Here is a 25484-nt window from a genome sequence, read left to right as displayed (position 1 = left end):
AATTGCATTTGTTCGTTTTCCTCAGGGCACAGGAGTGTATTGGTTTCTGTAAGGATGCAGGGAGTTTTTTCATCACAGCTGCATATCAGACGTCAGTGTTGATACATTAGCTTCAGAATTAGCTGAACAAACAAGGTTCTTTTAATCAGAGTATAATAAACCAAACAACCACCTTTTGTCTGCTTGTCTAGTGGCCTTGAGTGCTCTGGAGGAAAATGTGTTAATATAAAGTACGGTGGCATTCAGTACTTCACTTATGTCCTGAACGGTAAAACAAGCTGTCTCATGCTTTCAAGGCCTGGCGCTTTGCCATCTAGCATGATAACAGCAGCATTTACAGGCATTCATTTTAATTTATTTTCCGCCTCGGCCTTGATTGAGGGAACATGTTTCAAAACAAAGGCACTGTTTGTTTTTGTCATGTGAAGTCTTCCAGTAGGCTCAGAGGAAAATAAACAACAATATGTTAAGCAACATATTTTTCTGACTTACCTGAAGTTGCTAATTTGGGCAGGCGGCTCTGGGTGTCTGGGCCGTTGCTGCTGCAGGTCACAGTGGGGTCGGACAGGGAGTGACCCATGCTGGTAGGAGCATGCAGGCGGGTTTTTGGGAGGGAAGGCACTTTCACATCGGGGTGAGAGGGGTCTGTGTGAGAGGAGGGAGGCTCCGGGTCGAGCTCGGAGGAGGAGGAGCCGGCGGTCACCCCATCGGGACTGGATTCGGATTTAGGGATGTGGCGACCGCTGGCCCGGGTGACGGAATCGGGGAGGGGGAAGGTGCCGATCCCGCTGTCCAGGGTTCTCATCTGACAGCCGGAGCCTAAAGTGACAGGGAGAGGAGTGTGATGTCTGGGAGAAGCAGGGGACAACAATGAAGGAAAAGAAAGGAGGGTTTTGGATTTACATGCAACGGAAGGGGTTGTGACTAAAGAGCGCATCTGTAGCAGGTTCAGTAACACATAGTCGGTAGGAAAAGAGAGAAAAGACAGCATTTTTATTTGATATAGTAACATTTAGGGATTAAAACCAGCTGCTGTATCTGTCATTCTCTTGTTAGAAACACTTACCATACCATAGCACATAGTGACAGATGCACAAATCCAATAAGATACACCACAAGAAAACACCTGCTGTCAAGCAATTCTTAACTAAAGACACAACTGAGCCACAACGAGAGGACTTGTCCTGCATATTCATCAGAGTGCATGCTGGGTTGTGATCAGGAGAAAAGGACGGCGAGTGGCAACAGATGGACGCTGTTTAGACACCACAGTTTGCAGATCCTTGACTCAGGCTGGAACAGATGGACGGCCGCTCGGCACAGCCCAGGTCCTTGTAACTGTGAACGCTAATGACCGACAGTTGCATCGGCTAATTATCGGGGGTTTGTAACTTTTTGCTGGGAATTTGTAAAAGTGAAAAAAGCACGTATTGTTTCATCTTTTATGCACTGCTGTCAGCAAACTTAGGTTGAAAGGAGATTCAATCACATCATAACTCCCAGAGTTTGTCTTGGAGATGATGAATCCTCTGCAGCCGTCCACTCTGTCTCTCAAAATATAAGTAAAAACTCCTATGGCAGACGGACATGTTTATTTTTTCTGTTTGGCAGAGGTGGATCGATATTGACAGGCTCTGCTTCTCAACTGTATAGCTTTGTCTCGACGGGATGCACAAACACACTGTCCTCATGAGGATTTCCCTCTATGAATAAAAGTTCTCTTTGAATTCTGTTGGGCATTACAGTCAAGTTTGAAAAGACTTTGCAAGAAGAGCAAGAGGCCCCTTCTTCAGAATCAGTTTATTCCTAAAAACATTTGCACTTGGGTCTAAAGCTGAAACTATTGATCCATTTTCTCTTTGGATAAACCTAAGACCATGTCTCTGGGCACCAATCTGCAAAGCACTGTCAATAAATTCACAGATGAGGGAATTTAAGGAAGATATTCATTTGTGTTGCAGAGAGTTCAAGCCGTCAGTGCTCTTGTTTACATGTGCTTTTTTTGTTGTTTTTTTTTCCAGGCTTGCCTCTGACATTCAGCACCATACTGTACATGCAGAACCTGTGAAAATGATTCGTCAGCATTGGGATTTACACATCCGCCATGTTCGTCAGACAGATGGCTTGTTACTTGTACACGTATCTGCTCGGGAACAAGTAAAGAGTTGAACAGAAATCCTACTCTGAGTTTTAAAAAATGCATGATGTGGTTGACATACACACAAAGAGTGCACACGTGAATGCTTGTTTGTGTGTGAGGGAAAAGAGAAAGGCGGAGAGCACCATAGATTACACAGCTGTATAATTGAATGCCAACCCTGGCAGTTCAAAATGCCCTCTATAACCAAACTATAACAAGGTCCACAGTAATTCTACCCAGAGGCAACAACAACTGGACATAATCTAGTTTTTCATGAGCTCCCCTATCACTTCTGTATACAACCTCCAGGGTTTGAGGGAAGAAAGCTGGTTTGTTGATTCCTCCACTGTGTGAAATTGGCTTTATGCAATGAGGAGGTGTCAAAGGGAAAAGGGAGAGTCATTACTAACAGCATAACCTCATCTAGGAGATATTTCTGTGTCAACATTCAGGTGAAAATCCAACAACAGCTGACACAAATTGCCACCGAGTCACATTTCCACAATAGAGACCAGTATCCTGGGTCATTAGAGTAAAGATCCAGATCCAAAATGTTAAAAATCCAAACATTTGAGAGTGGTTTTCCACCCCCCAAAACGGAGTAAAGGCTAGAAAGTAAGTTTTGAAAGCCAGAAACATCAGCACCTGGTGAAGTAAATGCTGAATCATTGGTATTGATCAACAATGCCATCAAACTCCTGCAGATATATTAGGGTCATTCTGTGCTATGGGCCGGTCAAAATGTTATTTATTGTCCCTCTACGAGAAAAAATCCTGTCTCCAGGGAAGTTCCTCTAATATACAATAACTGACCAGTGAAGAGTGAACTTAAAAGTCTTCATTCATAGCTCGAGCATGGAGTTTCCTGCATCATAAACCGGCTGGATGTAAACCATTTACTTGATGGATGTGTTTGTCTGGCATTAGGTGTGTGACTGCTGCACTTTGGAGAGACGTGACATTAAAGCAGCACTGGGGAGCAATGAGCGACCACAGCTGAAACCTTTATGAAATATTTAATTCATACTGTCTGGAAGTGCTTAGTTGGCAGAATATAAAGAAGGCAGCCTGTTAATCACAATGCAGAAACAATTAACCATTTTATTTTGGGTGCTGTGGCTCCCGCACTCTGAAAAGTGGCTTGAGCCAAAACTAATTCTTGAAATGATTTGATTAGTTACTTCTAAGATAAAACTTCAAACTAAGAAAATAAGTGAAACCAAGAGCTAATTTCTGGCTCTACAGAGATTATTCCTACCAACACTCAGCCTTAACAAAACACATTTAGCTCTAAGTGGCAGATGTGAAGTTTGAGTCCATTTAAACTTTTGGATATTACCAGCGCCAACTATGACGCAAACCCACGCTACAATAAACAACTTTTACATGAACAAAAACATTAAAATGTCAGCTACAATGAAGTAAAGAGCAACATTAGCATTAATTTATGGTTGCTATAGTTGCTATAAAGCTAAAAGGAACTGAAGAGTTAGGTGATAATTCTGCAGGTTCATCACTGTGAGTGACTGCTTTCATAAATTTAGCTTTAGATCCTTTACATTAAGCTAGGACAATTTAATTAAAACTTAGCTTTAGGGAATCCAGTTTATGTGACTAAAGACTAAAACTGAAAAAACGGCACTTTTTCCTTCAAGTTATTAGAAGGACCCATTTCCGCTCATCTCACTTCACTGGCTTGGTGCTATATTACAAGAAATATGTTGTTACGACCTTTGAGATGGATCACAGAGACAATTTCTCAAATACCCAACTGAGTGACAGCTGAGTGACAAACGCGTTGCACTCCACATCCAGTAAACCACAGTTACACCCCTCTCCTTCCCTTCGCTAAATTACACACTACAATGTGAGTTTGTCGCACTGTAATAACAATCATCATCCCATTTCATAAACTGATGCATCTATTTCTTCGCTTCCTTAGCTGTTCAGGCATTGTAAAATATCACCCGGTTGCACATCAATCACCTGACTAGATTGTCAACATGTTGTTTGCAGCCGCTGCCATTTCCCCACAGTAATGGCGAGTCTGGCAAGTGAGGAGAATCGGTTGGCGGAGGAATTGAGTTGTCAATCACATCAGGAAATCACAGCTGTAAAATGTGTTAATGCTCTGTTGCACTGGTTGATTCGTGACGGTTAGTGACAGCTTTTCGTAAGCAAGATGACAAAACTGTACTGAGTGAGGTAAACACTTTTGCAAATGTGAAACTCAGTGGTTTAAAACAGACAACAGATCAAAAATTTGAGCAGGAACTTTGGTTAGCTTGCAGTGCTCATTATTTATTTTTGTGGGACACATAAGCTTACCGATCATGTGATCTTGACAGGCTGTGTCTGGGATGCGTGCCTCCTCATTTTCAGCCCTCAGGTTGATCCTCTGAGTCATGATCAGGGTCTAGGATATTAGCAAAAATGCATGTTAATGATTCAAAAAGCAGGAATAATATTCCTTAATACATAAAAACATCACAGTATACAGTGTCTTTTAAAATCCAAATGTACTCTTGTTTGAATAAGGTGTTACATTATGTAACATGTATCCATTTATAAAGCTTCCTTTGAGGCAATTTGCAGACAGAGAGCGAGAATGAAAAGGATCAGTTCCACGATGAATAGACAAGCTTCTGGCATTGTGAAATATGTTTAAAGTTTTGTTCAGAAAGAAGTAAGGTAATTTTCATACTTTCCTGCCTTACTTTAATTAGGTTATATATTTTTTTAAAGAAGTGGTTTGGGGTGGTGCAAGAGGAGCTCGTGGGTCATAAAGTGTCACTCCTTTGTTGTATTTCTGTGGGGAGGAGATAGAGGGAAGGCTGGGAGGATGGTATTAAATGGTCCCTTTGTCAAATTGAGTGCCTGAGATAAGGGGCTCCTCCATGTTATCAAAATTCCACATCATCTGGATTAAATTTCCTACATTATGCGGCGAGACTCCCTTTTTGTCACTCTCTTCCTCCATTCAGCCAGCTCCTTTTTACGTTCTTTTTTTTATTATTATTGCCGTTTCAGGCACTCTCTCAAGCACTCAGCCTCTCCATCATTTTCTGGTCTTCTGACTGACAGATAATAAAAAATAAACCCACAAGGTCATAATTTTTAGCCTTTTGCTTACAAAGTGTGCTGATAGGATTTAAAGAATCAAGCTCGCTGAGGGACTGCTAATGTAAGTTTGCATTACATGCATGGCCTGATGGCTGTCTCTGTGTGAGATATAGTTTTAAAACCTTCAGCCTTGTGGAAACAACAACAACATCGGCCTGGGTTGATAATGAAAAAAGTAGGCGATGAATTGTAGGCTGAGTCAGAACACAATGTGAATCAATAGCGAGCCTTCGGGGATATGATGCTGAAGAGGCGGCGGTGTTGTGGATGTGTTTGTGAACATGTACATAATGTTCAACTGTGAAAACCTGTGGGAATTTGCATGTATGTGTGCGTGTGTGTGTGTGTGCCTGTCCAAACACAGCCGGAGACAAACAACAAGCAGAGCTGGAGGCAGACGATGCTGTAATGAACTCAGTGGAGCTGTGTTATGGTGGCATGTTTGCCCACTTACAGCGGTATCTGGACAGATCTCCATATCTCCCTTCATTTCGCCGTGTTTCTTGGGTGTGGAGATCCCAGGCGGCGATGCAGCCACAGAGTTGCCCTTCACAGCGGTCCTGCGAGGAAATAAGATTTGATCTGTTTTTATGTCTGTGTGCCAAGCTCCTCCTTTATCAACTCGGCAGATAGAAAGTAAGCCTGCTGATAAATTGCATTGACCTCTTTCGCTTCACCAACACACATGAAAACACACACACACACACATATAGAAATGCCATCAAATGTTTAACAACCTCTATGAAGTTGCTCCCTCTCTGTGATTGTTTGCAGGTACTCTGGATAAAAATCTGTCAGTTGTGATTTCAAGTGGCAAATCAATGAAGTGAGGGGTATGAAATGTGGAGCTTTCCTCCCTGAAAGATACTTTTCCTTGAGTGTGCTGACTAGGTGTCTGGATGCTGGTCCAAGAACTGCTTATGCTCACTGAAGTGGAGTCATAACTCAAGCAGACAGCAGCTGTTTGTGCTGTTTATTTATCAGTTTCTCTAAATACACAGGTTTAATGCAGCGATGGCTCATGTTTAATTTACTAGAACAACCGATTTGTTTTAAAGTGTCGATACACTTAATAGAAAGACAACTCTGACGAGGCTCAGTGACAGGAAGTAATCAGCACAGCATCCGATCAATCAAGGATAATTCATTCTTGATTTTCTTGATGACAAAGATGTTGTTTTACCCACCTGCCAAGAAGCTCTTTCACGAACTGGTCTTTGCCGATAAACGCTGTCGTGCACTGGATCTGACTGGCGATCTGACCCATCTGATTGTTGCAGTGGTCCATGATGGAGCTCAGCTTGTTGTTCATCTCGGACAGATTCTGCACCTCCTGACTGTCTTTCTGCTGGCTGTCATTTTTCTTCTTATCCTTCTTCTTGTCAGACTTCATCTGTTTGCCTCCGAGCACTGATCCGATCTTGAGCTCTTTCTTCTCCTCTTTTCCCTTGGGGGAGTCTGTTTTCTTACCACTCAGAGCTGGGAGTTTGCTCTTACGGAGGCCAAACCAGTTCGCCAGAGAGGGGCCCGTCTTCTGTTTGGCCTCGCTGGCAGCGACCTTCTCCTGCTCTTGACATTTCTGCACATTCTCTTCGATTCCCATCATGACTTTCTCTTCAATAGTGCAGACTGTGGGGCTGATTTTTTTCTCCTCCGTTTCTGGGGCTTTGTTTGGAGAGTCCGTCTGAGTTTTCGCTTCCCTGCTAAAGTGTGGCTCATTAGTTGTGGTTGCTATGACTCCTGTCTCTCGCACTGGGTTTTCTGAGCTATAAGAAGGGGGAGGCTGAAACTGTGGATGAGAGGCAACTTTTGCTGGCTTACGGATGTTGCTCAAACCACTCCTATCACTGCTGGGTAAGCTGCGCACCTCTTTTTGAGAAGGCGTGGTGATCCCCTCCCCTTTTGCTGTACCCTGTGTCCCCTCACCTTTGGAGCCTGATTTAGAGGATCGCTCAGGAAGGATGTTATGACTATTGGACCCTGTCATACCACCGTAGTGGCTAAGCCTGGTCCTGGGGGAATGTACAGGGCTCTCAGCCAAAGAAACACTTGGTACCTCTAAGGAGCTCTGTCTTGACAGAGAGTTCCCCCTTTCACCTGAGTTGGTGATGATCTGCGTTCTGATTTTTCCCGGTCCATCTAGAGCGTTGATGTTGGGTTTCTCAATGTAGTTGGTGCTGAAACTCTGGCTGCGGGCTTTGGCTCCGTTCATCCCCAGGGCCGGCTTTAGATGAGGTTTGGTCGTAACAGATATGGATCTGGAGAAAAGTTGACTACTCCTTTTCCCCTTTTCGCACACATCCCCCTCCTCTGGTAACACGGCAGCGCTTACTTCCTCCTCCAGTAACCTACACTGGACTTCACCTTTCCCCTCTGTAATGGACATCTTGGGTGGTGAATCAATACTGTACACTGGCTGCAAGCTGTCACACTGGGTAGAAGCATTTGAAGTCACAGTCTCCTTAGAGACTGAGTTGATATGATCTTTCTCTTGCTTGCCTGGTATAGAAGGACTGCTTTTATGGCTGGGGGGAGATTTTAAAAATGCTTTAAACCCCATTGGGATGCGAGTCTTTGAGGCTTTTTCCACTGAGTTAGGGGACATCATGACTGAGCTGGGTGGGCTGACTACAGCTTTTCCATTCTGTGGTTCTGTTTTACCTTGAGGGGTGTCCTGAAGTGATACAGGTAAACTAATAGAGGTCTTCTGCACTGACTGATGGACATTTTCATGGGTTGATCCTTGTTTACTTGCAAATGAGTTCTGAAGTGAGGACCCTCTGAGGGCACTGTAGGGAGGAGGGACATTCTTTGAGCTTTTAGGTGCATTTTCAGGTTCTGGAGCACACCCTGAGTTTGCAGAAGGGAGGTAGTCTTTCGTGGTCATTCGCTTGGAAGTGCCTTTAGCAGATGTCTGAGTCATGGCGGGGGACTTCTGAAGGTGCTGACTGGCTCTGTCGACCAGTTTCTGAGGTGCAAGTGCAGTCCCATAGCCTGCATCCAAGTCTAAACAGTCTTTATCCTTGATGGGTAGCGTAGTTTGCATATTTGGTACAAGTGAGGTGTGGTAACTCGGGGGAGGGCCCCTCACAGTGGTTGGTGTGGATGGTTGAGCCACCCCTGTTTTATGTGCTTGAGGCGACCCTTCGTAATTTGGTCTGATCAGTAAGGAGGTGGTGCGGCCTGGGGGAGGGGGAGGAGAAGGGGACCTGAGTTTATTTTTGCTGGTTTCACAGTGTTTGTCTCTGGTTGGCTGTTCGCCATTATCAGCATACTCCAGGTGCCTCCTCGACAGGTGTGGGGAACCAGAGGAGGAGCCCTTACTCCATTCAGCCCTGCTGGGAAGCTTGGAATTCACTGCCTTCTGGCTCTGTGAGCAGTTTCCTGGCGTCTTAATGAACCTGGATATTTTAACTGTAGGAGATGAGGGGGATTTCTCCTGACCAGAGGGTCCTGAGTTTCCACTGTTACTGTGTTCAATAGTGGAGCCCTTGGAGAATCTCAGTGGAGATCCCGAAGGTTTGTTACGACCCGGTATCTTTGAACCACTGGACTTGGGACCAGCAGAATCATTCATGGGAGGGATTGAATGGCCTTTATTAGCTCGGTTGCTTGGAGGTTTGATTAGCTTCCTTTGTGGAGTCAACTGCATTGACAGCCTCTCTGCACTGCCTTCTCTGCTATTGCTCGTTTTGCCGGTCCTAATGTGATATTCAGATGGCTTTTCCGGAGATTCAAGAACACTGTAGTTTCTTGTATTTGCTGACTTTTGTCTTGTTGGTCTCTCTTGGGGCACCAGCTCTGTGTAATCAGCCACTCCTCTGCTACCTTGAATGTCATTTCGAGACCCAGCACCTAGTTTCTGCGCACAAAGTTCAATAGGTTCTCCTTCTGCATCAAATATTGCCAAAATGCTCTCCTCAGACTGAGTGCATTTGGCCGCTTTGGGCTCCTTAATGAGGCTGAAAGGCCGGGGCCTCCCATCTGCAGACTGGGTGCGTCCCTGGTCTCTTCGCAAGCACTGTTGTGCAAGCAGCTTGGCAGAATCCCTCGACAGCCTCTTGGAGTCCCTCTCTGCTTGCTCTGGTGGCTGGCTGAAGGACATTCGGATGTCACTGGACTCAGAGTTCAGTTCCTCTGGATCATCCACATCAGAGAGGTGATTGGGACCCTCTGGGTCAGAGGGGTTGAAGTGCAGCATGGATGGTTTAGTAAAAGCTGATGTCCGCCCTCCCTCAGGGAGAAAACTGTTAATGAAACTCATGAGTTTCTCAGGACGCTCTTTTGAGTCATAGCCAGAGGACTGTTTTGCAGCCATGGGACCTGAGCTATCATCACCTCCACCTCCACCCCCACTGTCCTGTGTCCCCTCCCAGCTACATAAACTCTCTGAGATGCTGTGGGAGCGCCTCTTACAGTAAAACCAGCTGTCCTTGGTGGGGATGTTATCTCCACGACTGGAATGCGCCAATTCATCATCTGCATCGTCAGAGTCGTAAGAGAACTTCTTGCCCCCAGCAGCCAAACTTCGACCCACGTGGGTGGGCTTGGACACCCCTTTACTGCTACTCTTGATACCCAGGGAGTAGATGCCCTCATTGGAGTTCATGCAGTCTTTGTAGCCTGACTTGGAGACCTTGGACGAAGAAGATGAGCTCCTGTGTTTCCTCCTCTGGAGCTTTCTCAGTCCCTCCAGTATGTGGCTCTCCTTGCGCCTTGTGGGCAGCTGCTCCTCCTGTGGGGCACAGATGTTGCTAGGGGCTGATGAACCCAAACTCAGCCTCTTCTCCCAGGTCAGAGACGACTGCAGGGTGGAGAGAAAGAGTAGGTCAACGTCACTGGAATTATACTGTAATACAGCATATGCATACATAAATCATTATTATCTTAAAGCTTAAATGTCCTTACATATGAAACAATTCTCTTAAGGCCTTTACCTCTATTTGCAGGTGTAATCAGCACATTCATGCAGGAAGATAAGGGACTAATTAGGGTCTCATAAGAAAGACAATAAAAATCTCAACAGTTCCTAAAGTACCTCTAACGGGGATCCTGATGAGTTACCATGAACTGCTGTTTTGTGGTGTCAGGGTTTATAGAGTAAGTGGGGAGGGGGGAGGGTTTACCATTTTCCCACAGGAGCGTCCATCATTCCAGGTGTACGAGCCGCTGGAGAATTCGCTGCACGCGCTCGACAGGGACAACTCACTGCTGCTGCAGCTGCTGCGTGGGTATACAGGCGCCGGCACTGTCAGACTCAGCTGGCTCAGACACTTAGCCACAGGTAGACCTGCCTTCCCGTTCAACTGAACCTCCTTTGAGATAAGAGAAGGGAGACATGTCTTTACAGTGAGATAACTTGTGTAGCATGATTCATACTCTTGTGTCTGGCTTTCTGAAGTGAGGAAAAACTGTGTTGGTGGAGAAGCTGGGATATAGATCACACAGAAATAAGGTGATCGTAGTGAACATCTTCACTACGATCACATTATTTCTATTTCCAAACTAAAAAAAATGTTTTTTTTTACTTTTCTGTGACTAAGCACCAAGAGTATTAGATGTGTAAGTTGTTAGGTAGTGCTGCATATCTATTTGCTCTCTTGCTGTTAATTTTGTGATGAAAGATATTTAAGAAAGACTTGACAGACCAATCAAATTCTGGGAAAGTTTCTTAAAACTAAGTTAAGCTTATTTTATTAAGCAAAGTAAAATATCAATCAAATTTCCATGTGCAGCCACCACAACACAGCAGATGTTTATCCAGTTTGTATCTCACTGCAGAGAGTTTGACACAGATGAATTATTTGATGGTGTTCTATAAGAAATACAATATATTCATGTTGCAATTTCTACTTCACTAATCATGTAAGTGTCACTTGTGTGTATCATTTAACGCGGCCAGTTGAAGTAGATGTGGTACTTTTGCACATTCAAATAACAAGAAGATTGATAATTTGCATTGTGGCTATTATTATTTCATTTCCTTCGTCTTCTCCCGCTCTCGCAGCACACATTTGAGTTTATCAGGTGGCATTCTCAGAGGGGTAAAAGGCTAAAAGAATGGAGCAAAACTCATTTTCAGTCCTTAATGCATAATACATAAGATGACTAATGTACCACGGTGTCCTATGGAGTCATTTTTACTGACGACGAGGCCCAATCGATGGTTTTCTGGTAATATGACAAGGATTTATTCCTCTTAGTGCCAAGTGATACTGCCAGCTCTTCCTGCTAAGGGCAGAGGAGGGGTCATGGCTTCAGATTGTTAGGTCTGTATTTTAATATCATGTAATGATTTCTTGATGGGGGTGCAGTTATGCTACCTGGACGAATACACTGCCTTCTACGTGTTTCCCATTAAGCTTACGTTAGAGGGAGAGTCCGTATTCCTGGAAAGCAGGAAGGCCTTGCTTCTCTCTGGCTCCAGAAGCAAATCTGCTGCAGACAGATCCATGATCCGAGAGTGGAGTTTCTGAAAGGCAGAGCCAAGGACACGCCGTGGTGAATTTTGACTTCAGGGATTTCAGGAAATTAAAATAAGCTTCGGTGTATGATCTGAGATTGGCACAACAGCAGAAGGGTAGGGAGATTGTTATCAGTACTTTGAGCGGTCCATAGCATCATCTTCATTTCTTTTTGTGGCTTTTGTTCTCAAATTAAAAACCTGAATGTTTTTTTTAAACACTTATTGATGCCTTACAGTAAATGTTATAAATTGTAAATGTTAAAAAAAATGCATGAAATTATAAAAATGAAATTATTATTCAGATTTGTTGCCCAGTGTTGGTACAGTATGTCGAAGCAGAGCAATATTTCCCCTGACTAACAAGTAAGTGCCCATCAGATTCCCTTCACTGGCGCCACACAGAGCCCTGATTCATCGCTCAAAGTCATTAATGTCATTGGCCGGAAAAAAACGAATGTGAATAGGAAATAATTGCATCAGGGAGTAAGGGATTCCTTTGATTTTTTTTTTTTCAATTCAAACGCTACTCCACAGTCTCTTCTGTTATTTAACTTGTGTGTGCTTAAGAGGGGAGGATACAAAACCAAATACATTTCCATGTATTCATCTCAGAGCTTAATTACACTGGGTTCCCTTTGCTCAAATTAACTTAAACTGGAAATATGCTGGAACAAAACTCTTCATCTAATGCTGCATTTCCTGCCAAGGGTAAAATTAATGCTCACTCAGGGAGTATATGTGTACGTACGTGGATATATTTCTGCACTCTTGATATATTTCAGCCTTCGTTTCTGCTTTTAAAATGAAATGTTCATGTTGTGAAACTGCAGTAGAAAAATACCTATCGAGAAAATCGCATGTTATAAAAGTTAAAGTCACCTTCAGCAAATGGAAAACCAACGGCTATAATTTTTCCATCAATGCCATAAACATTTAAAAATAAAAACAGGTAGATTCATCCTCAATTTCACTGCACTCCACAAGACTATTTCTTGACACTTTGTATTGACTGTTTGTGTGTTGTCCTCTGAACAATTTTTTGTGCAGCAAAAAAAAAAGAAAACAGCTCTTAATGATACCAAAACTTAACAGCTTCTTTTGTCTCTAAAGAACAAACAACCTGCATCACTTTGCCTGTGGCCAAAACACAGCCATCCTACGTTTTCTCTCTCCGAAAACATCCAGGAAAAGCTTCTTTTTGTGTTAGTGCGAGCCTGTGAATAAGCTTTCAAAGAGAGTGACTTTTCACCGTCAGCGACTGGGTGGTAATGGTGCCATGGAAACAGATCGATGCCCACTTTCAATGCTTTTTCAGCACAGAGATAAGGATAAGTATTCTTTACTATTTTTAGGATTTAAAAAACATCAATCTCTGCATACCCGCACAGGACTCTTTATAACCTGGTTTGATTTGGTTCAAAGTAAAGAGAGGATTTATCAGTTTTTGTCTTTTTGATAAACAACTGCAACTAGAAATTACTTACTGGCCTTCGGCACGGCATACTAAGGTGGATTTGTATGAGTTTAGCTTGGACTCAAAGCGCCAGATGGCCTCTCATCCCAGTTTTAAAGTCTTGAAACTGAAATTTGTGCGGCTCCGGTGCCGCATCCCCAAGCCTCCCTGCTGTCCACACGGCATGGGAGTGGCTGAGGTGTCACAGGAGGCTCTGATCTTATCGTAGGGTGCTGGATTTCACCTCCTCAGCATCCTCATCAAGGATTCAGTCGATAGTGTCACAGGGTCACGGGGGGGAAGATAGTTGAAGGAAACGGTAGATGACAAGGGCGGGGTGTGCACTTCTTGAACTTTTTCAGGTTCAAGGCCGAGATCAAAGTCAAAGATGTTAATGGAAAAATTCCCATTAATGCAGGCTGTAATATATCATGCAAATATTGGCCTTTTATTGAGTATTAGATAATGTCTGGAATAATCAACGCAGACGTTTAATGTGTCGTGTTAAAGAAAAAGCTGAAGCTTCCTGCTTTTGTTCTTTGTTGTTTTTGGCTTGACAGTGGTCATATTTCAAGATAATGAACGTCAGCCCAGAATAGCAGCAATAGGCAGCTTCAAAACAAATACTTCAGTATTGGCACCCGCTGTCAAAGACACATCAGTTGATCCGTCCTGAAACACACCCACAGATACACACAACAGATAGACACAGATTGGTCGGACACACACACACACACACACATCAATGCATACACACACCCCACTTGTACACATGATTCTCACCTGCATGACCTGATCTATATGTCTGACTCATCACAACAGTTTTTGCTAAAGCTCCAGCTACACACAGCCCGCGAATCTACACCAGGAAATGAGACAAAGGCTCAGCTGTAATATGACAAATAATATGACAAGACTAAGGTGAGATATATGGAGCTCTATTCAAAAACAGTCAGTCAATATCTGAAAAACTCCACTCTGCAAATGTTCTCACTGAAATGAATTCTTGGAAAGTGGCATAATTTGTTTAAATTTGTGATTCTGGACTTTTTCTGCAGAAACTTTTAGCTGATGGCTGTGGCAGCAGTTGGGTGTTTTGACTAAACAAACTTGCAAAACTGCATGTGCAGTAATGAGGTCATGGCGTTCACGCTGTGTCCTTGGGGCCCTGAGGTAGCTTAGGAAACACCGAATATTTGTCCCAGTAATGGGCGACTCAATTGCCACTTGCCTGTCATACTTGATAAGCAGCATAAGTGGATGGGACTGTACACCGGTTATTCTCCCTTGGCTTGCAAACAGTGCATGGTTTGAGAAAACAACCATCATTCTTTTTAAGCAATTTTTCTGAAACAAATATGTGGCATTTTTTGGAACCAAACCAGTGCAGCTGAAGGCGGTGGAGGTGCACGACTGGTATAGTTACCATCAAACGCATTCCGTTTTTTTTTTTATCAGAGAAACTCAAGATGCCCACGGGGAGGGAGAGAACATTTAATTACTGATAAGCAAAAGGTCCAGAGCTAGATGGGAAATAATACACTCACATGGGTGATTAAGGCTCTCTGTGCTTGAGGCTCCAGGAAAGAAAAGAAATGAAACTCGATTTGGTTATTTTCATATTTTCATGAGACATTCAGCTACAAAAAAACAAATACCTTCACAAATACCTAAAATGTTGCCACAAGATCAAACCTTTGCTAACTTCTTACACAGCAAACTTAAAGGAAATACCACTCTCTGTCTTTAAGTGAAATATTTAGATGGAGCAAGCAACCAGTTAGCTTAGCTTAGCACCAACATCACTTCTAAATTGGTAAGTAAACAGCTGTTAATGCTAATGTTGGCTATTTAGCGATAGCAAAAACTTACATATAGCAGCTTTAACTGACAGATATAAGGGTGGTATCAATCTTCTCAACTAAGAAGATAGATAGATAGATATTGTTGGAAGTTCCAGTCCCCAGCGACATGGATAAATATAGCTGTTTTTTGCAGCTCTCCCACACATGACTGGAGTGCTCATAATGGACACACTGAACATCCGGAGCAGCGTGATCACATTATGATTAATTCTTCCACTGAATCACCAGTCGATGGTGAAAATGTTATTATCAAATAATGAGCGGGCGGGAAAATCATTTTCCAGTGGAAAAACCTACACGTTTTTAAAAGCTGATGCTAATTTTTGAGTCACGGTTGAAATGTGTCAGAATGTGTGCACACACACACAAACGGACCACGAGTCAACACCGAATTCAATATCTTTGCTCCCACATTCCCATCACACATTGCATGATTTATTTCCTTTTGACCTGTCTTACACACATACATTACCAACTGATATATAATCTCAGCCTTGCATTGGTTTTCTTTTCAGCTGAATCACTTTTGAAGGAAAAAAAACACATTAACACAGCCTCGGCTCAACGCCAGTGTGATACAACTCTATCATATTTCTGAGAGCCTAAATTCACATCTCCAGCTAGATAGGACCTCTTGGTCTCTATAGTGGTATCATTAATATCCCTCTTCAAGCTTTTTATATTGCACTTTCACTTGTCAGTGCTCCTGTCTGTCCAATAATGGCACTGGAAGTATCTAGAAGTGACAGAGAGCTTTACAACACACCCAGAGCCATATTATTTCTCTTTCCTCTTTCTTTCTTTTTCTTGTTTCTTTTTTTAAACTCCCATTTCTGCCTCTTCTTATTTGGCCCTTAGTTTTTCACTTCTACCTCCTTGTCGTCTCGGAGCTCATGCTCCTCTGCTATCTCATCTCTCTCCATTTTCACCCTCCCGTCCTTCCCTGCTTATCTACCCTTGCTTGCCTCCTCTCTTTTCATCCTCATCTCTACTATTTCTCTCTTCTCCTCTCCTCCAGACGGATTGATGGCTCCTTCTCTCTCTCTCTCTCTCTCTCTTCTTTTTTTTGGTGGTAGTTTGCTATTTTCATATTGACAGCGAGGAGCCCTGCGGCAATTTGCACAATTATATGAAATCCTACTTTCCAAACTAAGCCTATTGCTTTGTGATGCTACTGTATATCAGAGTTGACCATAGCTGAGTAAAGAAAAGAGTGGCAGGTCTGTCTTTTTCATAATTACACCTTAAAAATGAAGCTGGAACGCACACACAGATACTTTCAGTAAATTGGTGTTTTCCAATGGACCAGACAGATGAAGTGAGACAGTGCAGGGTTTGAGTAGAATATAAATACAGTGGTCATTGTCTGATGGTTACAGTACAAAGACTGGACGGTTACTGGTTTAAATCTTTCTTGTTTTGTAGAATGTGAAGGTGGCAAGTCATCCCTTCCTGCAGAAGATTACAGCTCTAGTGCTGCCAACATTTCTCCAGAGTCAGTTTTAGGAAGTTTAATTCATGCCCCAGAACTCCAGAGAATCCTTAGTACGTGTGTGAATCCTCGACTTGAAACCATAAAAAAAAGAACATCAAATGGTACATATGCAACCTCAGATTGAGCCATGATGCCTGATAAACAAAAACAACTACAAGGGATCTAAGCTTTAAGGCCAGTGCTTCCTTTATCTTTGCTTCAAAACAGACCAAGAAAGAGGAAAAAGATTGATGTAGTTTTTTTCCCAAATCAAAGGTTTTTGTGTTTTTTAAATCAAAGTATTTACAGTCGTCTTTGCAGCCTCTGTCTCTGGCTGAGACCCCAGAGCACTTTAATAACAACCCAAATGAAAAACAACTTGAAATGCATGAGAATAAGCGCTCGGTGTTGTGTGCTGCTGCTTCGTTTGGAAACCCACTGAGTGCAGGGGAGGCTGAGTGTGAGCAGGCAGGTTTACGACTGTGAGGAGAAGAGATATGGACAAACAACATCTGCCTTCACCTACGGTAATTCTATTATTCCCCAGGTGAGCCAGTGAATCTCCCCACTGGCTCTGACTGCAAAAGTGAAAGTCATTTGCAACTCGAAGGTGAGAACATCTGGGTGGGTTGTGAGTGGGCAGCGTTACCTGGAGAAGCAGGTCTGAGGCAGGCTTGATCCTCTGCTGGAACAAGATACTCAGCGCCCGATTCTGCTGCTCGAGGTCAAAAACTCTGGTTCGCAGCTTCAGACATTCCTCTCTCAGATCCTGAGTCAGAAGCAACACAAGAAGTCAATCTTCATAAATGTATATAATTTTCATTCTAATGCTGAATGTGAAAAAAATTAAAGTGCATCATCATTTACATGTGTCAAATCTATCATGAATGCAACAATGTAAGATATCACAGTGTTGGTGGGGAATTTTGTAAAGGTAATGCTGTTAAAAGTGATCTGAGATGAGGAGCAAAATGGTTTCCATGGAAATAAGAGACAAACCTTCTGGGTGAGAAGCGCCTGCACAACTTGATTGGCAACCTTTAACAGAGAGAGAGAGAGAGAGGAAGAGAGGAAAAGAGAAAGAGTGCATGATTGAAATTAATGTGGCTCAAGAAAAGAAGTCTCAACCCTCTGTGACCCTTGCAGGCCTCTGTAGATTGTCCCAGCAATGCTAGTGCTGGTCTTCCTCCCCCAGTTTACACATAAGATGAATTATTATGAGCTCCCAGTATCTGGTGTGTGCGTATGAGATACTACACTTTTTTTACAGTGTTTAACTCTCACTTCCTAATGGTGTTATTGACAGAGGCGGGTTGATGTAGGAGCAGAGGTGTTCCCAGTTTAAGTGCTGTTGTGCCTGGTCCTCGGTCTCACAGCGGCTCACACCCGCCCGCGCTCAGACCACAACGCCAGTGGAGAAGCAGCTCCGATTACCCACCATTGATTGCTCATTAATACTGTGCGAAGGCGCATTGGCTCTTTAGAGTGTGCTCGCTCTCGTTTTATTGAATGAGAATAGATGGGAGTAAATATGGTGAAATGAGCCCCGCTTCTGGAAACTGCAAGTTACAGATCTGTCTCTTGTAGGGTGACCAAACAGAACCTGACTCTAATGGTCTCAGACAGAGAGACTGAACCCTCACAGACTGTATGACTAGTAATAGAGTAATCAAACTAAAAATGAGCTTGCCCACACACGCTAACATTTAGACAGACAGCTGGTCTAACATAAAAAAATAAACACCCCTTCTGTTACAGAGCAAACTTTAGATTTTCTGCTGTTGTTCTGTTCAGTCGTTAGCGGGACACACACACAGCCTCCATCGTTAAAACGGGATCATTACCAAGACTTCCCTCCACAAAAGTCAACCACATAGGAAAATAGTGACAAGTAAACACAACAAAGCTGGGCTGAGCCATCTTAGTGAGGGCAGGGAAGCAGAAAGGAGACGAGGGTAGATTTTACCCCCGGATACGATCCATGGAGGCTGCAGACGCTAACACTCACGCATCACAACTATCCACAGCTCATTTCCAATCTTCTCCCTCACCCTCTCTCCACCCTCTTTCATTCCTCACCCCCGCCTTCTTCCCGCCCTCCGGCAGATCTGCTCAGTCTGCTGAGCCTGTTGGTTCCGGGACAAATTGGGCAACTTGTCCCTGCTGGACATCCCCCCCCCGTAGCAGTGCTCCCCTCCCTCCTGGAGTTTCAGCAGGCAGGCACAGCCGTGAGCTGGGCTGGTTTATTCCCCTCATGTGGCTCTCTAAACAGCACTTATCAAGCTCTCATAAATAACCGGCGGGCACAGAAGTGGCATTGTTATGTAAACCATTGCTTCAGCAACACCAGTTCACATCAGGTTAAGGATATTTACCAGCTTGCAAAAATTAATACTGACCACAAAGACTAACAACAATAAGCTGTTTTGCAATTTGATATAGGTGGGATGGTGGTGCATTTGTGTGCTGCACAGCTAATACAGAGGAGCATACCTGCATAAAACATCCTCAATGGCTTTTTTGCTATTATATAAGCATCAACAAAAGGCCATATGACATTAAAAACACCATAATTGTACATAATAAAGTGTGGAAAATAAAGTTTTTTATATAAATCAGACTTTAGGGAGCTAATGTGAATGCTTAGCTTAGCGTAACTGAAAGACACTGGTCTCTTCATTAAAGTGAGAGATGAGAGATTTTAGTGCCTGAAAAATATGAGATGCTCTTTCCTAAATTAATTGTTAATATCAACAATTCACCCCCCTGCCTCCCTTAAGCTGTGGTTCGAGTAAATTGCCAACCTGTGGGGAACACAATGTGCTGTGCAGGACCTCATTAAAACTTTAATCTTAAGCTCCACAGTGCTGCTCATTCTGTTCACGTGAAGTCAAAACAACATTTTTCAAGGTAAGTTAAACATCTGGTGAGTAACACGGCACGCTTGAATGTGCCTTTCTGGAGGGAGACGAGACGAAAACAAGGTCCACACTCACCTCATCGAGACAGCGTTCGTACTGCTCCCTCTGGTTCTCGTTCTCCGAGGCCAAGGCGGAGTTCTCCTCCTGCGAAAAACGACACAGGCGCGTTCATTGTCAATGCAGCAGGGACTTTCGGTTACATTCGATACAACAGAACAACAGCAACGGAGACAATCAAGGAGAGCCGCAGCTAAGAGGAGATTTGCTTCACAAAGGTCATATGTCAACGTTGAACCGGGATGGCCAATAAAAAATTTACAAAGAACCGCAGAGAGAAAGGTCAAGGGGATGGAAGTTATGATGCTGAACTTTGGGGCGGCAGCGAGCCATTTGGAGTTTGGACCTAATAAGAATATCTCCTCCACTTGCCAAGCGGTGAGGCGGCGCCCTATTGATCTCTGGGAGTTTCCAATTTGTCAGAGGTAGGCAGCGTATTAGGAGCTGTCAGCCGGCCTTGCTTCTCTCGCCCTCTGCCCTTTAGTAGAAACTACCAATCCCTTGATGATAGCATGGGAAACATAATTACAATCCAAAACATTTCCAATTATGCCACCTAGGAAGAAACACTGACTAATTAAAACCTCCAAGCCTAGATCATGGTTATGGCTGCAGACGTAATGTAATTAAAGAGCGCTTGTGCTTCTAATGTGTTGGTTTGAGGAGTGGAATTTCTATTTTTAGGAGATAACATTAACTGTGGAAATCCCACTTAATTAAAAGTTATATAATTCATGTCAAATGTATTTTTCTTTCTCAACTGCCAATAAAGGTTATCACTTTTGAACACGTGTTGATTCAGTCAGCACAATGCCCACATAGGAGCTTTTTTTCCCAACTCAAGTGTAGTATGAAGTGTTATCTGACTCTCCAGTCTGTAGTTACAAGAAGAAATATAAGTGGTGTTGTGTTACCTCAACGCTGAAATAAATTTTGTTGCAGCTTTATTGTTCAGTGACACCTGAAGTGAAGCCTTTAAACGCTGAAAGGAAAATCCCCATGTCACTTGGGCTTACAGCATCCTATAGTGGTAAACATGCTACAACATTTTTCATCGATAATTGCTTTTTAAGTACAAACTATGTCTTTTTTCGTGTGAAAACCCTGACATAAACTGCCCACACCAGATAGAAAGACACATGTGGCATTTAAGTGTGTGAGGTGATGAGGTTCAGAGGGATTATTTCTGAATGTCAGGTATGGAGAGTAAAGCACAGGGAAAACGTAACGCCACACACTGATATGAGAAGGAACAAAGAAACAGAAATACTTGTACTATGTTTAATTTCCAAGCAATAATAAAAGTGAAACTCTGAAGTGGATTACGTCACTCTGGCAGTTTTCAAGCCTGTGGAGGTTTAATATACTGTACAAGGATGAATGGCAGTGAATTAAAGGTGAAGGGAAGTGACTGATGTCTCCAACACCAGAGAAGAGTTTAATATGGGCCTTATTTTCCCATGTTTCCTCCACCACTGAAAGTCACACGACACAAACAAACTGACAGATTGAGGCAGTAGCTCAGTAAAATTCCTGTTTTTGTCAATGGAGTCTGGTTATGAAATGTAGTGATGTTTCTAGTTAAACAGAAAGGATCTTACTCTTTAAAAAAGGCTCTACCTCTATAGGAACACAATAATAGCAATCTGAGCCTGTCAGTGACAAAAACAAACACTTACAGAGACGTACTTTTACACGGACAACTGCCCACTTGGATTATATTGTAGCAGCTGTACACGATGGCTGGGTACACCAGTTTTGGACAGGTATTTCTGGGTGTATTCATTTGAGCCTCGGTTACAGACTGCAGTGCGTGCCGGCCAAGTTAATGAACAGCATCAGTTGAGCTGGAGAAATAAGAGCCGGGCAGTGCTTACTTAGTGTCAGTGGAATTTATGCACGAAGCGAGGCACTGATGTATTGCCTCTGCTTTGTTTTTGCTGCTTTAACCGGTGGTGCATCCATCATCCGCACGGTGGAATGGAATAAAATGGCAGATAACTTTTGATAAAGCCATTTAAAATGTAATGTTTGGGTAATGTGCTTCATCAGATTGATTACCAAGACAGGTTGACCACACTTCCTGCCAGTCTGTGAAGATAACTTGGAGCTGAGGAGCAACAGGCAATTAACTGCCACTTTGCTGTAATTAGAGTGTATTTTCTATCAGGCAGGATTTAGTGTAATGTTGGCAAAAGAAGACAGAATACATCCTACGGTCTCTTGTTCTTCTTACTTTTTTCTTTCTTTATGTGTGAGCAGTGAAAGCCTCTAATCAATCTGAATTAAAATAGACGTATTTCTCCCTTTTTTCAGGGACTTTAGTTTCTTGTTAGATGAGGGTGTCTACCAGCTTCTTGAATACTGGCTTTTTTTGCTTTAATTTTAAGTCGGGTTTTACGTGATTTGAGATGTGGTGGAAGGCTGTGTGTCACACGCCTTCCACCACATCAACATCACGTGCAGCCACTTAGGAATGAGTAGGTAAGACTGGAGGCCTAATTTAATTAAGTCTGAGTCCTTTAATTGCTGAAGAGATCTGAGAGGATGTGTGTCCAGTGGCTTGAGTAGGAAAAAAAGACAATAAACATGGATGACTGTGGCTGCTGCTTGGGGCTCGTGATGGAGTGCAGCTTAAATCCCCGAGCGCAGAGGAAAACAAACCAGAGCTGGAGTACAGTCTGAGGCCCCCGCGGCGACTCTCACAGGATGACTTTGCTCTCCAAACGAAAGAAGACTGGAGAGTTTGATGAGCTGTCATGCTTTCAGACACAACTGAGCAAGGACTCTGACAACTGGCAGACAGGCTAGCCACAAAGGATAGCCAGGGGTGGCTGGGAAGTGTGGATGCAGAGGAAGAATGAAGGAGCAAAGAAGAGGCAGCAGGTAGAGAGAGGAAACAAAGGGAAAGTCAAAGCAGCAACGTTAGAGAGAAAGAAGAAATGTGTGGTGGTGAAGTATTTACCTCCAGGGCCTTGAGGCGCTCCAGAAGGGGTTTGGTTTTGTCTTTGTCCTCCTCTGCTTGGCTGGCATCAGGATCGGCGTTCGGCAGCAGCCCCAGGTCCGGCTCCGCTTGAGTCGCCGGCAGGGAGCTGTTCTCTTCGGGGCCATCGTGCTGTTTCTGCACTTCCTCGGAGAGTTTATCCTGACGCACAGACAAACGAGACGAGGTTAGAGGGAAAGGAGAAAAAAAAGAAGAGACGAGATGAGACGGAGAAGAAAAGGAAGGGAGAAATTTTGGCAAGTAAAAACCTGAGCAGATGGGAAGAAAGTGTTCAAAAGAGAGGTATGACTAATGTTTCAGGGCGAGATGAAAAACGGGTAAGGAGCCGTGAAAGGCAGAAATCAGAGGGAAGGAGAGAGCGAGAGACGTGGAAGGAGGAAAGGGAGAGGATCAGATGGGCAGATGGGACAACAGGGAGGCAGCTTCAACAACAGAGCTCCAAAACATCCCCTAATCCCTAATCATGTTTCACTTGTTTTCAAAAGAGTGGCAGCGACCTTGAGGGCTCTCATCTTGTCTGTATTATGGAGATCCTCCACTCTCTCTTTGCCCTCGCTGTGTCTCTCTCTCTCTCTGTCTTTGACGATCTCTCTCAGTCTCTTTGCCAGCTATCTCTCTCTCTGCTTTTCTCTGTTCTTTTTTTTTTGGCTTTCTGGCATCTGATAATTATCTTCTGGTAATAATTAGCTACTAATTAGGCACGTTCTGGCTAGCACCGAACTGCAAAAAGAAAACACAATGAGCTACCTGCCACACTCGAGGTTATTCACCCCTTTTTTGAGCAATCTTTGCAGCTTCAAAGTCTGTACTTATTCACTGAACATCTTTTTACCAGTGTCTGGTAAAAAAAAAAAGGTTGTGTCATGGTTATAGCATGTTCAAGCTGGGTGAATACAAGCAATTTCAAGATATCAGCCGAGGCTCTGGGAAATTATGATGGACATTCTTCACTGTTTTCTGCATTTTATAGGCTAAACAAGCGGCCGTGACCACTCTTCCCAGCTTGAGTATGGCTATGAATTGAGAGCAGTCCAACTACAGAGTGATTTTCTCTCCTAAAACACTCAGATTGTTTCATTTGAATAGCTGTTACGCGTCTTAAGAGGAAGGAAAATGCAGAGATCACAGAAAAGTCAGAGAGGGAGAAGGCGGATGATGGGTTTTTGTCACAATTTTGCACCGTTTTAGAAACGAAACGAGAGGTTTGCAACCTTTTTTGATTGGTGACCCCTTAGAATAAAGCAGCATTTGCTTGCAACCACTCATCACAAGTCGAATATTTTGATGAGCTTGGTGAAAAAGTTCTTTTTTTCCACCAGACCTCTCTGATCTTTTCATCTGAAGCCATCTTAAGCGGTCTGAGGAGGTAAAACTATCCAGTAAGCGAAAAATGAGGGATGTAAATTTAAGGAGCCAAACATTATTTAAAATGATTTTCTCATGTTAAAGGCCCTGAAAAATAAATAAATATTTCCAGTAATGAACAGAAAACAGCAAAAATTTAAGGAAAGTCAAAAAGAGAGGATCTAAATTTTGGTAACAGGGACGATATTTTTCTTATTGCCCCTCTTGTGACCTCTCAGATGTATCGTGTGACTTCTTCAAGGAGTCAGAAAAATAACAGAGATAAATAATTGAGAGAGAAATCAATGCTGAAGAAAGGCCTTAGCTGCAGCCCTAAATAGATGAAATAAAACACAAGCTTCATCCTGACTACAGCTACTTCTCATCCTCTTAAATGTCGATTAAATTTCAATTGCAGAAATATTAAAGCCTTGTGTTAATCACTTACAATCCTGCTCTAACAGTATGGGTGTTATTGTATCCTTCAGTCAACTCTGAATGAAGCAATTGTTGCCTTTCTTCAAAAGTATTCAGTTGTTAGAGTGTGATATATCACTGTGCATGCGGGTTACATTTTTCATTCCTACCTGAGCTTTGAGAGATAATTGTCAAACCTGAAGATACCTATAGTTAATGTGCAGGTGAGCAGCGCTGATGGATTGCCACATCTTGGCTTTTACACATCCAAATGCAGCAGAGAGCAAGCTGCTCCTCTCTCCTAATAGGAAGTGGAAATAATGTCCTTCCGAGCTCTCTGCTTTTAGCTTGATCCAATCTCCTCTAAACATATATTAGGTTTTCAATCTTGTTTGATTCCATCAGACAATTGTGTTTGAGGCAATGCCTTATAGTCATGGTTTTAAGTTCGCTTTTGTTTGCCGGGGGTAGCCTGTGAAGTCTGCTCATCAGACAGCGTTAAAGGGCTCGGTAATAATCTCCACAGAGAGAGTCTGGAGTGGGAGAGGGGAGGGAACCTTGTCCCTCATGCTGCCCTTTCAAGTTATTGAGTTTGTCTGCTGAATACACAGAATACAGCCACAGCAAGAGCTCATCGCTGTGTAGGAATGTGTTCGGTTATACAGCAACTGGGAATAGCATAATAACCCTGCAGGTTTATTCTCTTTGACAGTGTCCGTCCACTGCTGAACACAGGAGCAAAGTACATACTGTACGTCAGTGTGGAGGACAAGAGATTTAAACCTCCGTTAAGTGATCAAGGTCTACAAGTTGTTCCCCTCAAACATTTACTTTTATTAGGAAATAAGACACTGCACTGTGGTCTAGCAGGGCTTGACTGAGTGTAAAGGACAATGGGAAGGTTTCAGCAACTTTCAATCAAAACAACGTTTAGAAACTAGATTATTTTATGTGGTGACAGTTAATGCTGAAATGATTCTTCAGCTGACAGAAACCCACATTAATCTACAACAGTGTCAATTAATCAAACATAAATAAATCAGAAAAAAGGCAGAAACGAGTCGCCTGTTCAATTATCCTGCCAGTGATTCAACAGTAAATTAATGGACAGGAATGTTATTAATTTATATTTATCCTATCAGTCAACAAGACTAAGATTCTACAGCCATGGCAGAGGTGACATTAATTTAATGTATTTTAATCTCAATTAAAGGATTGTA

The 25484-nt window shown here is 43.1% G+C and overlaps 1 protein-coding gene across 6 annotated transcripts in view; it reads right to left on the bottom strand.

The window, feature by feature from the left end:
- Positions 1-25484, bottom strand: part of LOC108873052 (nck-associated protein 5) — a 126512-nt gene that overhangs the window by 12288 nt on the left and 88740 nt on the right. For all 6 annotated transcript variants that reach the window (XM_018661071.1, XM_051066113.1, XM_051066112.1 and 3 more), the window contains 10 exons: positions 22465-22644; positions 19518-19586; positions 17521-17559; positions 17171-17290; positions 11631-11735; positions 10390-10578; positions 6451-10067; positions 5718-5823; positions 4469-4556; positions 493-819 (listed from right to left, as the gene is read on the bottom strand). In XM_018661071.1, the coding sequence (XP_018516587.1) occupies positions 493-819; positions 4469-4556; positions 5718-5823; positions 6451-10067; positions 10390-10578; positions 11631-11735; positions 17171-17290; positions 17521-17559; positions 19518-19586; positions 22465-22644 (4840 nt within the window). The remainder of the gene's footprint in view (positions 1-492; positions 820-4468; positions 4557-5717; positions 5824-6450; positions 10068-10389; positions 10579-11630; positions 11736-17170; positions 17291-17520; positions 17560-19517; positions 19587-22464; positions 22645-25484) is intronic.

Source organism: Lates calcarifer, linkage group LG7_2 (assembly GCF_001640805.2).
Source record: "Lates calcarifer isolate ASB-BC8 linkage group LG7_2, TLL_Latcal_v3, whole genome shotgun sequence".
Taxonomy (NCBI): domain Eukaryota; kingdom Metazoa; phylum Chordata; class Actinopteri; family Centropomidae; genus Lates; species Lates calcarifer.
The sequence above is the reverse complement of the archived record's forward strand: the minus strand, read 5'-3'. Positions and strand labels throughout refer to the sequence as shown.